Source organism: Mizuhopecten yessoensis, unplaced genomic scaffold (assembly GCF_002113885.1).
Source record: "Mizuhopecten yessoensis strain PY_sf001 unplaced genomic scaffold, ASM211388v2 scaffold9385, whole genome shotgun sequence".
Taxonomy (NCBI): domain Eukaryota; kingdom Metazoa; phylum Mollusca; class Bivalvia; order Pectinida; family Pectinidae; genus Mizuhopecten; species Mizuhopecten yessoensis.
The window spans coordinates 733538-747116 of record NW_018408021.1 but is presented as its reverse complement, the minus strand read 5'-3'; the positions used below and the strand labels follow the sequence as shown (position 1 = coordinate 747116).

Below are 13579 nucleotides of genomic sequence, written 5' to 3'. Positions count from 1 at the left end.
AAAAACTTGAAGATGTCTCTAAAGCTATGATGCCGAACTTTTGGATTCAATCCTGCCTAATTTTACATCTCGGCCCGTTCCAATAAAGGTGAGCTATACCAAAAGTCCACTTTTGTGTCTATAAGAAATGGGTTGAATAAATATTTGCAGGAATTCGACATACCAACGTGATGGAACTTCCCAAGTCAAAACCAGCGTTCCAAGCCATGTAAAAAAGGTAAAAAAAAACCCAGAAACTACTTCAGAACCTTTTTTTAAATGCTATTTTATTGTTGAGGCATATACTAAAATACTTATGGGATTTTACGCTGGTGTGATATAAACCTGAAAAAGAGATATTGACCGAGTCGAATCCTTATCATTGCATTTATCCTGTTGTGAGCTGTTGAGTTTGTTATTAATGTTGTTCAAATGAAAAATGTTGCATCACATGCATTGTCCAGGGGGCAAAATACGTTAAAAACGGCAAATAATTTATTAAGACCCCTACGGCTTCGAATCGTGATATATGTGCTTTTTTCAAAGTCATGGCTAAACGTCTTAAAATATTTCAACGAGTTTTGCACAGAACAATTGCGATCAGGGCTTTGATGGTGTGGAAGGCTAGGAAATGTATGTCATTGATAAACAAACATCTTACAGGAGAAAAATGTTAAAAGATATTTACAAAACCAGGTGAGCATTTAATGTGATTGGCTCCCTTTCTAGTATTTGAGTTTTTAATCCTTTTGAAAGTCACTGATTTTGAAGTAAAATTTCAAAGCTTGGTATGCTATAGAGCTCAACCAAAAGGACAGAAAGGTCTTTGATCTGTAAGGTTAACAAGTTAACCATAAGGACAGAAAGGTCTTTGATCTGGAAGGTTAGCAAGTTAACCAAAAGAACAGAAAGGTTTTTGATCTGTAAGGTTAACAAGTTAACCAAAAGGACAGAAAGGTCTTTGATCTGGAAGATTAACAAGTAAACCAAAAGGACAGAACGGTCTTTGATCTGGAAGGTTAACAAGTTAACCAAAAGGACAAAAAGGTATTTGATCTGGAAGGTTAACAAGTTAACCAAAAGGACAGAAAGGTCTTTGATCTGGAAGGATAACAATTTAACCAAAAGGACAGAAAGGTTTTTGTTCTGGACGGTTAACAAGTTAAGAAAACATTCTTGTTTCACATATCACAACTAAATATTATGGTCATTTCTCAGTTGTGTTATGATTTAAATATCATACAAACTAAATGACTTTGTGAGAGTATAACTATGAAATGATTTAAAATACATTGTAATACTTTTATTCTAAGTTTGACTTATTCATTCAGGGAAGTATGCTAACTCAACTGTAATTCGAGGTTCTGAATATCTCCCTTCCACAGTTTATATCCAGATTATTTTGATGTTTGAATTACTTTAGCATTGCCAAATGTAAGCTTCTTTTGAATGCATCATCGTTACGCTAGGGTAGCAAGTTATAAATGAACTTGAATATCACAATAGGGTTTACGTTGTAATCGACATAGGCATCTTTCCGTGTACAGCGTATTGACGGGTAACATTTTGTTACACATGAATCGCGCCTCTTGTAACCGATATTTTGTTCCCGTATACCAACACATTGGGCCGTTGGGAATGTTACTGCACTGTAACGTGACTACTGATCGACAAACTTACATCACAAGGTTTCCAAAAATGCAGGTTGATGAAGATATCGGACAAGTCTTGTGGTCGCCATCAGGATCTCAATGGGAAATATACCTCTTTATGTGATATGAAGGTCAATGTTTTGTTATGCNGAACGAAATTGTGTGGACTGTCGATAAGGCGGGCATTTTTAATTTTAATTATAAATTATAAGTTAAAAAGAACATAAGAGGCAGAGAAAACGTAAATATAAGTATTGAACTGTTTTTGTATGATATTTATGATCTATTTGAATGACACATCATTGCAAGCAAACAAATCATAATGCGCTAGCGCGCATTATGTTGTTTGCTTGCAAAGCTGTGTCATTCAAATAGATCATAAATACCATACAAAAAACAGTTCAATGCTTAATTGCGTGCCTTGTGATTTTGTTGTAACCATCCGAATTCTCGATGTGAGAACTTGATATTACTTGGATGTGACCTAGATTTACATGTCGGGTGCCGTTCAAAAAGCAAAAGATGCTTACCCTTCCGGAACACCTGATCTGAATCTTGTTAATGTTTCATTTGTTCATATTTTGCCCTAGTTTTGTCGATTTTGGGTTTGAATTTTGGTTTTGTGATCTCTTGAGTATCCTCTCGTCGTCTTATTTTAAATCACTGAGATTTCACCATAAGAATATTTTTAAGTTACCGTTTTTTTCAAATATTTTTTATTTTATTTTATATGGAAATTTAACCTGGTACACTTTGCTTAGTTGTAATCTATGCAAATAAGTCACTTAATTTACCACTCTAAAAATATCTTTCCAGGCAAAACAAGAAATTTAAAGTAATCTGCGTTTCTTGTCGTTTCTGATACTTTGCAAATCAATTATACTCCCACTGATTTGCACACGATCCGAACATATCTGTCTGTAAGTTTAATCACTTTACCTTTGACAAACCAACGATGCATCAGACATATGTAATGGCTACGATTGAGTGCCACTGGAGGCGCTTTTCACTGACAAATCCGGCCAACGTTACGTAGATGCGTGCATTATCGACGTGAATCTATTCGGAGGGGGTATGTTAAAATCAACATTTTTTATCTATTTATTTGCTTATTTGTTTCAACAAATATCATACTGCACATCTGTATATTGATACATGATAAGATACGTATGTAAACTTGTTCATGTGTGTTGTGTAACCACGCAAGCGTGTATGTGTGCCGGACACAGGGTATGATGGTGTGCTTGCCTCCTTGTGCGCGGATCTGATGCCGACTTAATAATTCAATTTCACTGAAATACCTGGGCGAAAGCTCACATTAAAGCCAGCAGTGAGGTATTGACAGGCAAGGCACTAGGAAAGAAAAGGTAGATAGAAATAGAAAGAAACATACAATTCCAAAAAGTTGCAATTGGACCAGCCCACTTATTTTTTTGTCGTTTTTGTGTCCCCACGTGTAGAGGGCACAAAAGAGAATCCCAAATTATACAAGGGGGTAGGGGGTGTTCCACATAAGTCGTCACCTTCGATACATGCAGTGGGTAACAGCAGGTGGATTCTTTTCTCGATTCCGATAACCAACCTGCAGCGATGACTTAGCGGGGAATACCCACTATCATTTTAAGGATATAGTTATGCCCCTCTTCGGGGACAAAACCCATTCCCATCTCCACCTTGGCCAACGTTAAAAGCTAAGGCCAAATGTGAGCTATTGCCAAGTATTGCGATAAGAAAAAAAAGAGTGGAGATAGAGAAACAAAGGGTGCAAAATATTTATTCTGGTCACTTTTGTATGCCAAAAAAAGAGTCCAAAAAAGCAAATACACCGAGCTCCATAACTGGTTTGAATTTTGATAATCATAGGTCAAGATCAAACGATCAAATGGTCAAAGGTCAAAGGTCATGGTAAAAGATCACACTTTACCAGTTTTTAAGTAAAACATTTGTGTGCAAGATATTTGCAGAATATTCAGGTACCCGTATCTGTTGTTTTAGTTTTGGAGAGGTGAGCAATGGGCGGCCATATTGCCCTATAATAGGAATCCTACTGACCATTTATAGAAAATTAGAGGGTCACCACGTGACAGCTCTAAACCAATGGTTTTTGGACATTTTTGTCCGAGGTGCGTTATAATATGTTTAAACGAGTAGACCACACCATATTTAAATCAGTAATATGTTCTACCGTCTGTTGTATCGTTGATAGCAATTTGACCTAGCTCAAACTGATAATTAAAGGCATGAGTCAGTTTGCGGCAGTAACCGAGGCAATGGGTATTTCTCTGTTTAGTTTTTTTTTTATATATATTCACAGAGATTATAATTTGTCGTTTTTAAATTCCATTGGCTTTTAGTTTTGCGCTTCTTTGAAGACCGCAAATATAGCGTAAACAAATCCCATGTAAAGTTTACCAACTAAGCAGTATGAATAATGTCCAGCCCATTCGAGACAATGTCAGGTACAATGATTATGCATAATTGTTACGTTTTCATTAACAATCTTTGAATATTACCTGATGTATATAATGTTGTACATATGTCATAGAATCTTGGCAACTTCAAGTATTTGAGAAGTGACTTCAACTAGTTGATTCTTTATTATCAGTTTCCTATTGTTTCAATTCCATCATAATGTGTAACAGTTTGATCACAGATGCTTTGGAATACTAACCCTTTCAGAGTTTATCTGATACTCAAATATAAATGTTAGTGATTGGTTTAATATAAGCTGAAATAACTTGTTTCAAAATTGTTGTACACTAAATAAGTTTATATTGTATTATCATATGATATTGAATTGTAGTTACTATTTTTATGTGTTTTATGGACTTCGTTTCGTTCAATATCGCTTTCTCATATAACCACATATATACCTCAACAAAAGTCCATAACTGGTGAATATTTCACAAATGATGAGCGATATGGCTTCTTTTCCAATATAAAGATGTCACTCGCGACACAACATTTATACTCCGCTGACTGAGAGTGGCTTTCCGTGAAAGGTAGCAAATAAACAGAAACGAAAATAAAACTTCTTTTTATTCCCAAACCATTTTACACACTATCCGTGAAAGCTATGGTAAAATGTAGGGGCAGGGAGATCAGTATCTCTCCCGTACACAGCACACTGCTTGAACTCACACGGACTCTCCCTCCACGCGTATCTTACCGCAGACAGGGCCACGTTACCACATGTGCTTGTATCAAGCGTAACGGATGACACATCATGTGACGTTATCGGGGCAGACTTCCAATGCCGGTAAGTGTTTGGGCAATGATGAACTGAGCAACATACCTTGAGTAAAGAATAAAGGTGTATGAGACATTATTTAGATCTATGCATTACAATTAAATAATTGTAAATCACTATACCACTGCTAACACATGTTACGAAGTATTTGAAACCAGGATGACTATAACCTTAATAAATCATATCTGAAAAGAAATCAACAGCTTGCGGGACTTAAATGAAGAATTAATTTAATTTAATCAACAAGAGAGTTCCGAGTGTAAACAAATTATTTAAGGCTATAGCAGGATTTGAACCATGGACTTCAGGTTGTTATACTATCGCAGTAAATGATTGAGGTGCCTCGTTAACGGAAGTGTACAAGCCCAAATGTGCTACAGCTATATCCAAACGGAAGTAAAAGGGAGGTAACTGTGTATAGAAAGTTGGATAGGAATCTTTAAGTCATTTCTGTTACTAAACTGCCGAAACTTAAATAGTTTGTATCGCTAATATGTAAAGGGGTTATATATGCGCCCTTACTTCTGCTTTGTTTCTACATCAGTTTTAGGATACTTTCTACATACATGGATTTTCCTTACGTTTTTCCAAAGTACCGTCGATAAGCTCTAAATGAACGAACCTGACATATGCTACAGAAAAATAACTTTTTTTGGCTTTATGCATCATCGAACTAAATTTTAAATGTATGTCATTGGTTCCTTTCTTCGTGTTTTTAGTTATATCTCAATAATACCTCGAATTCGGCGCCCACTCCTGTTCGAGTAGCGTTGACGGTCAGTCTAATGGGGGTCCGTCCATGGTTATACTCTATATTTAGGGAGTGACCAGTCACGTGGTAATCTGATGGGTAAGGACCCTGGTACTCTAGTCCTGACTGGTGGTACGCCACACCGAGAGCTGACAAGGCCAGACGGGATGCTACGTCATGTTTAAAACGGGGATGGATGCTAAAAAAGTACGTTTAATTAGCTTCTCGCATCTGATGTATTATACATATATATGATTTTCAATGCATGTCAATTCCTTATAACACTGACGAAGCGACTCCATATGTTTTTATTTGTGACGCGTGACTTTATCAAGCTAAACAGATCAATTGGGATTAAATTAAATAGAACCGAATCATTTAAATTTTATTTTTTCATAAAACCATTCAGAGAATCCTTGACGTTTTCTCCTGTCATCGTTGCCATCGTTAATTGTTTACGTCACACTCATTATCATAATTCTGACGTCAAACTTACAGAACATATATCGATACGACCATCAGGTCATATTTCAAAGTTTGCTAGTGACTGGAGCAGATAGCACAGCAAAATCGAGAGTTTGGTGAAAACAAGAAATTTGAATAACATGCTTCATATTGAAATGTGATTTATGACAATCTCAGATGTGTATCCATAAATAATTATTAATGGTTAACGCAAATGTTTTCGAAAATACACCGACCATCTCTCGACAATTAAATTCCATGCATATTCACACTAGCGTTGGTGACATCTTGAATAAAAAAGATTCTTATCCAAAAGAAAAAACATAGATAAATCTCCATGAAGCGTACTGTATTTTGCAATATTATCGCAATATCAACCAATCTATACAAAAAATCACTTACCTAGACCCAAGAAAAAAACTCTTTCATGACGGTTAAGAAAGTAGGAATAGAAAGTTTTGTTGCAGCAACCATTGTCCACAAAGAGTTTGATAATCATAGATGGACATGTATTAAAATGAACCCGAAACAATCTGAGGTATACAAGTATTAAGTTGTGACTTTACTTTCCGTGTGGAGAGTCGAAGTCCGGTAGATCCATCGCTACTGCCATAAATGTGTTTGGCATCTTGGCATTGGGAACCGTGCCGTAGTCAGCTGTCTGAGCCCATCGCAGGGACGGAAATCCAGTAGTCGCCGATACATTTCTGTTAGCGGCTAGCTGTTTAAACAAATGAAATAAAGAGATAAAAGTATTAAGTGTTTATCTGTGTTATAATGTTAAAGGTAATGGTATTAACCAAAGGGAATTATGTTACTAACATTTCCTTTCTGCTTGTAAAATTAAAATGTGAGAATGAGTTCGTTATTCGAGGATTTTCGGGATATATGTCATCTGTTGATCATTGCACTGTGTGCCCAAGGTAGTCTACCAAATATGTTTCAAGCAAATATGACAATGTCTCATTGACGTTATCATGACTTCCATTGGTTTCGCAATTAAGGAGTTATTCCCTAAATGATAGATCGTCGGTGACCAAGCACTTTTTCAGATTTGACCGGAGATTATATCGTGAGTGCCACATGTAGAGCGGGAAAATTATATCACCTTCGTTTGTATACCCCCGTTGCGGTGAAGACAGGTGGGATGGGTTTATATAGTATTAGGTCTGGCCGTTTGTCCGTCTGCGCTGACTTGGTACTCTTCCCCAATGGGTACACGGTCAGAAAATTACATATGTGTATGTTCCTCGGATATGTTATTACAACAAAGATATCTGTCAGCATTTTGACTAAATAGTTTTGTTATCAGCGACATTTAAAAAGTACACGATGACTTAAAAAGTAAAAATGTCAGAAAACCAAGAAATTGGCTTACATCTTCGTTTTTTTAAAAGCATTTTATTTTGTTGCCATCAGCTCATCAACAATAAGTAGAAATAAAAAAAGTTCCATTGCTTGTGATATAGTATACCGATTCGGGTACTAATTATGACCGAAAAATGGACGAAATGTCACGTGGAGTTTAGCGTTGTATTTCCGCGGTCAAACTTTATAAATAGGTACACCATAGCAAGACAGCGTATCGTATCCTAATACTAGATCACTGTGACGTCAATTTACATTAGGCTTTGAACTCTGGTTATTAAAAAAACCATTTTCGGGAAGTACATTTCAGCCTTTGTTTTATGAATTTATATTAACCTATATATGTACATAACAGAAAGGAGGTTTGTCGCATCGTAAAACGAAGCCACTGTGACCTAATTTTGACCTTGACCTCAAATACTAAATTAAGTGTAATTCAGGTTTCTACAATAACAATGGTAAACAACAGTTAATAAAGCGCCCGATCTAGCTAGAAAAAGCCGCTCTTAAGCGCTTCACAGTACACATATATACAATTTATACAATCGATACAATTATTGTAACCATAAGGGGTGTAAGTAACACTTCATTTTGCTGTCTTATATTTTGAACAAATCTTTATGAACTCGTCGTTGCCTTGGGGGGAAATGCACATTTTATAAAATGTTTTTATTTGCGTCAGTTTTAACGAATTTATTGACGACACGACATATTGGAAAGAAATGTCGAACGTCAAATCCGAAAATAAAGGAGCGAAAATATAATTAAAATCACATTTGGCCTCCGACCACAAATACTCTTCCGTGTTATTGTACACGAATGTAGTGCATAATGACATTTCAGGTCAGTTACTAAATACTTTTTCCTGCCTGATCTATGACAGATTTGTACAGGGTTTTTTTCATAGAATTGTTCAACATTATCTATTCTTGTGATTCAATTTTTGACACAGTTTTCATGTTTGTAATCGTAGCAGGACACAATGAGTGATGAGGCTTGCGCAGTGATATTTTTGTGATTTTTGGTATTTTCCCCTATGCATGCAGGGTAGTGACATTCAAATATTTTAATTTCAATTTTCTTTTGGTAGTAACAGATAGTAGAATTAATTGTGGTCTGAGGCCATATAAGACATCCCAATAACGACTTTATCAATGATTGAGCATCTTACTTGTACAAATCCGAACGGGAAATTTGGCGATGTCGTGTGTTGAGATGCAGCACTGAATTTGTGTCTCCAGTCAGCTATCATGGCGGGAAACTGACACGAGTAGAGGTTCGGTTTATGGATGTTTGCCTCCCCTTCGAGTAAAATAAGGTAAATGTGTAAAAGGTAAATACGTAAAATGTATCGGTTTTCTCCAATATTACACTTATTTCATTGTATTTATGCGAGAGCAACGAATTATTTACGAAATTGACTTTTTGTTTTGTTTCATACCATACTCTATGTAGCAAAATAGTCTGTTAACATGAGGTATTCTTTTTTTATTACTTTTATTTACTTTAAAATGTTATTATGGTTATGTTCATGTTAATTACAATATAATAATATACACATTAATGGTTTTGTCATCAAATCAACCTAAGTGAGTCAATACATCAATGAAAGTGTGAACTTGAACCCATCTGGAAAGCAATTCGTGAACATAACGCTATATTGTTATTTAATTCCATACGTACATATACCGTGTTACAACATTCTCGTCGTGCCTAAAGGTGTTATTGTATTATATTTACATTTGTGAGACCATAACACATACGTGACCGACTAACTACCGGATAGTTATTCCCCTCCGCACTAGCAAGCGGATTAGCAGAAAACCTCACTATGATTCAATAATATGCATTATTTTATGTAAGACCATTATAAAATGTGAATCGAATATATTGATTGATTAAATTATGGTAATAGTATCAATATTTTTTGGACCGTTCTACCTCTTGAACAAACACCGCGAACCCCGAATTTATAAGAGCGTTTTGAACTTAGAAATTAAAAATTAATAAAAATCAGCATTCTGTTCTGTGTTATGGTCATATAACACGGAACAGAATGCTGTTTGATGCTGAAATAACTTGTTTATACCTTGATACCAGATGGCGCCATATATAGTGTTACGCAGGAGAGGCGTCACCATTCCATTCCAAAGAGTAGAATGTCCAGTCACTCTTTTATCAACATGTTAAATATAACAATTGGATATGACATAATTATTAAACAAACATTTTAAAGAACACAATAACAATATAAAAGTTGAGACTTTTAATCATAAAAAAAAAGAATTATGAGAAGTTCTTTTTAATCCATACTTACCAACCTGAAGAAAATGTTTAGAAATAAAAAAAAAAGAATATGAAAATCTAAGATCTTGTTGCTACTTGGTTACCTATGACTAAAGGTCTAGCTACCAGGCCCAACCCGTGGAATATCATTATATTATGATGCCATATTTGGCTACCATGTTTTTGTGCTGATGTTTCTAGCTTTAATCACAATAATTTTAGTCTACCATACCTCCTAGTTGACGGACATGCGCTCAAAGCCTCGGGTGAAGACCATGATTCTATCCTTGTGCCTCCAACGTTAGTTTCCATCAATCCAATGGGGTATTGAAACTGGGATGAAAGGCGTTTGCCAAACAACCAACAGACGGCGGAAAACGACTTCAAGGAATCTACAATGTTGTGGTCAATGCATTTCTTTGGGGGGAATATTTGTAAATGTAACATAAAACACCTGTCATATCTCTAAATGCAAGACCGATGTGTAATGAAACCGATATAACAGTTGCGAAGCTTTATCAAAATATATATTGCGTGTAGGAGAACATGTCTTAACCTTAATACAGCAAGAAATCATTACTACTCTTGATTCCATACTAACCCTTTACTTCAAAAAGACAGAACATTTGAAGCAATCTGTATAGAAATGTATAATAACTCGAATACATTTTGTCCTAAAAAGTTATAATGTTTATTAATTCGGGATTAAATTATATAAGAGTTACAATGTGAATATTTCATTTCTGCCGTTCATCAGGTTTTGTCCTAGCAGCATCGATTATGAGATCGAATTACATTTTTGTTCACACTTTGGCGTTCTCTTGTTTAATTTATTAATTTAGTGATATGTTTATTATTTATGTATTTATTTAGTTTTTTAAACTACTGATGTATCAAATGACATACTACTGCTCTCGACTCCGGTTTTACCCTTTTATCAAAAGTATGGTGTGGATGAGACGTTATCACTGCGTATGCGTTTTAAACATCAACTAAAGCACGGTTTTATACCGATTCTCAACTACCTGTTCTATTGGAGTGTCTGTTTAAAACATATATATATAACTTAAGGTTGGTGGTTCTAAACGGAGGTTAGATTATCCAACTCCAGTTGACAAATGAACATGATTATCGAATCTATTGTATATATTTGAAACAAACCTTGCACTATGTTGAACAAGGCGGAGAAGAATTTCTCTCATAACCGGTCATGTAAGATAACGCTGGCCATGTAAGATAACCATGTTTGCTGAGTCTATCTTACATAAGCTAATCACATCACGTAGTAACTCCCCATGTCAGCAACTTACTCACTAAATGAGATGTACAGTAAGTAGCGATGAGTTTCAAAGATGGCGCTTAGAAAAAATCGTATGGAAAATAGAAAGTTGAATAACAACTAAACCATAGAGTAATCATGGAAATGTGTTGTTTTTATGCTTTCAACGATGTTGCGGTTTGAGGGTATTGAGAATATATTTCTACTTCTATTTTTGTTTTTAAACCACGTAGGAAGTATTTAAAAAACCGGAAGATGGCGACTGTATGTGGGCATTGAGAGGTAATGAGAAAACAATACTCTTTCATATGTAACGATGGGTGGATAAAAAAATCCGCTCTCGGGGATCATAATTGGGGCGAAGCCTCGGGTTTCACCCCAATTTATGATCCCCTCGGGAGGAATACTCTTGCCACCTACGGTACATATGAAATAGTCTTTAAGTCCGCTACTATCAGCGACTCAAATTTTAAAATTACTTGACTTGTTTCATTTTAACGATTTGAATATTTCAATAATGACACCTGTTTTGTTATGATAAATGTTTCGAATCATATTTGACTGTGGTAATGGTTCCCCTGAGCACAGACATGTTTATCTCTTACGAACTATCTTAGACACAGAATAAATTAAATGTTACGGTTCATATATACTTCTACTCTTCAAATAAGGGCCCACTTGTATAAAACATCTTAAAGTTAAGGAAAATCTCAAGCAATGTTTTGTCTATGGGAAATCGTAGACTTGAGGAAATCTCAAGAGTTGAAATGTTTTATACATGTGGGCCAAGGTACATTTAATGTATGTAAACTTCGACAGGACACTCAGAAATATACATACGCTCAGTTGGTCTCGACCATGGAAGATAAGGTCTGTAATCCTCCAAAGAAACATTGGATTGATGGAAAGGCTCTCTAAACACTCGTACATTGGCATAGTTTGAGGCATCTTCATACTCTTCCGTGGCATTGACTAACTGGAATGAAAAATAGTGTTATTATTAAAAAAAATATAATTGATAAGACGTTCGTGTTTTGTTTATATTAATGAACAATTCACGCACTTGGAAAAGGGATATGTCGATTTTAAAACGAAATTATGTCCTCGATTTCGTTAAAGAGTTGTAAGTTTCAGTTATTGAATGTATACTCTGAGTAAGGTTTTTTTCTAAGTGTAAAAATATGTCTTGATTATTTTGATTTTTACATAAATGTATATTTCATATTTATTTTCCTAATCAAGTCTATTTATTTTCTCTTTATTTGTGGTTTCTCTGGACGTTTACATAGGTATATATAAATATATGTTGGAACTACTTCTTTGCCCATAAATATCGAATATATATACATATAAATATGCAGTTGCTTTTTATTTCTTTCAATATTTAATTCACTGTATTTTAATATTTAATATTTTACTATATAGTATGTAAGTTATGCAATAGGAATACATGTATTTACCCAAAGTAAGGGAAACACCATGTTACTTTGGCCGGAACACACCCATACGTCACCAAACATAACGTCATGGAGAGTTAGCTCCCCTAAGCTCGACAGTGCTGTGAGGTTGTAGGGACCGTAGTTGTTTGTATTCATGACGACCTTTACAATCCACATCAGCCCACCATACTCATCGTGTGTAACATTAGCATGAGCAACTTCGTGGCCATTTAATGACACGTGAACTGTGTCACCTAGTTTAGTTGACTTTCCCCAAACTACTGCCCCACGTGGCCCTTTTTGGAGGACCATATGATCCTCGTAGGTAGAGGCAAAGGTAAATGCTGACTCACAAACTGTGTGAAAGATCAACGTAATTCACAATGTTATTCATCCAAATGTTTGTTTGTTTCCTTTGGATTTAGCATGTGTTAAATTAGGGATGTGTCATGGGAAACACCGCAGTAAAAAGAAAGTAGATATCAAAGAAATCAGACAGAAAAGAGAGGAAAACGAAACATATCTCAAGTATTCACTCCGATCTCTTCCCATATCCAGAACAGCAATAACTATAGTTATTAATATAAAGTATGCTTAACTAAATTACGAGCTTGGTAACTTGTTAACTTGTATAGCTAGGTGTACTGACGTTAAATGAAAAATTCACATTTACCCGTATATTTAAAAAAAAACATTTGATTAAGAATGACCCAATGGGTAAGCATGGACATTCATTTATGCTGACGTTACATAACACTATCATATTGCAAGGTAAGTTAGTTGAACAATGAGAAAGCTGAATATGCTTCGATTATTAACTATATACACGTTTGTAAATAATCTGCAAAAAACACAGCATCCTGTTCACGTGCGTTCTTAACTGTTTATAAAAAGTATTCAATAAAGCGGTAAATCTAAAATGAAAAAAACAAATAGTCAGCTCTTTAACCTCAATATTTTATATGAAACTAAACTAATATGCCCAGGAAATATATAATACACTTTACCATGACTGAGTGAGATTAGAACGGTGATCAAGATAAATTTGTCCATTACTGCCATCATCCACCAAGCAGAATGAATTCACCTGGCTCGTTCGTGTGACCCTAG

General features: G+C 35.3%; 1 protein-coding gene across 1 annotated transcript; it reads right to left on the bottom strand.

Annotated features, from left to right (window-relative positions):
* Positions 1–4653: 4653 nt before the first annotated feature.
* Positions 4654–13579, bottom strand: LOC110457971 (sialate O-acetylesterase-like). The gene is made up of 9 exons (XM_021509489.1): positions 13477–13579; positions 12491–12825; positions 11871–12006; positions 9984–10143; positions 9555–9637; positions 8637–8767; positions 6664–6818; positions 5618–5831; positions 4654–4926 (listed from the first exon to the last, which is right to left on the bottom strand). Exons 1-9 carry the CDS (start codon positions 13532–13534, stop codon positions 4693–4695), a joined length of 1506 nt encoding a protein of 501 aa, XP_021365164.1. The 5' UTR covers positions 13535–13579; the 3' UTR covers positions 4654–4692.

What these genes read in the sequence shown, in the direction of transcription:
- LOC110457971 (XM_021509489.1), bottom strand. Translation starts at nt 13,534, where the DNA reads ATGATGGCAGTAATGGACAAATTTATCTTGATCACCGTTCTAATCTCA. An exon ending in TGGCGCCATCTGGTATCAAG is followed by an intron (nt 8,768 to 9,554) that starts GTATAAACAAGT and finishes TTTTACTCGAAG; the next exon opens with GGGAGGCAAACATCCATAAA. An exon ending in GAGTGGGCGCCGAATTCGAG is followed by an intron (nt 4,927 to 5,617) that starts GTATTATTGAGA and finishes TCTTTACTCAAG; the next exon opens with GTATGTTGCTCAGTTCATCA.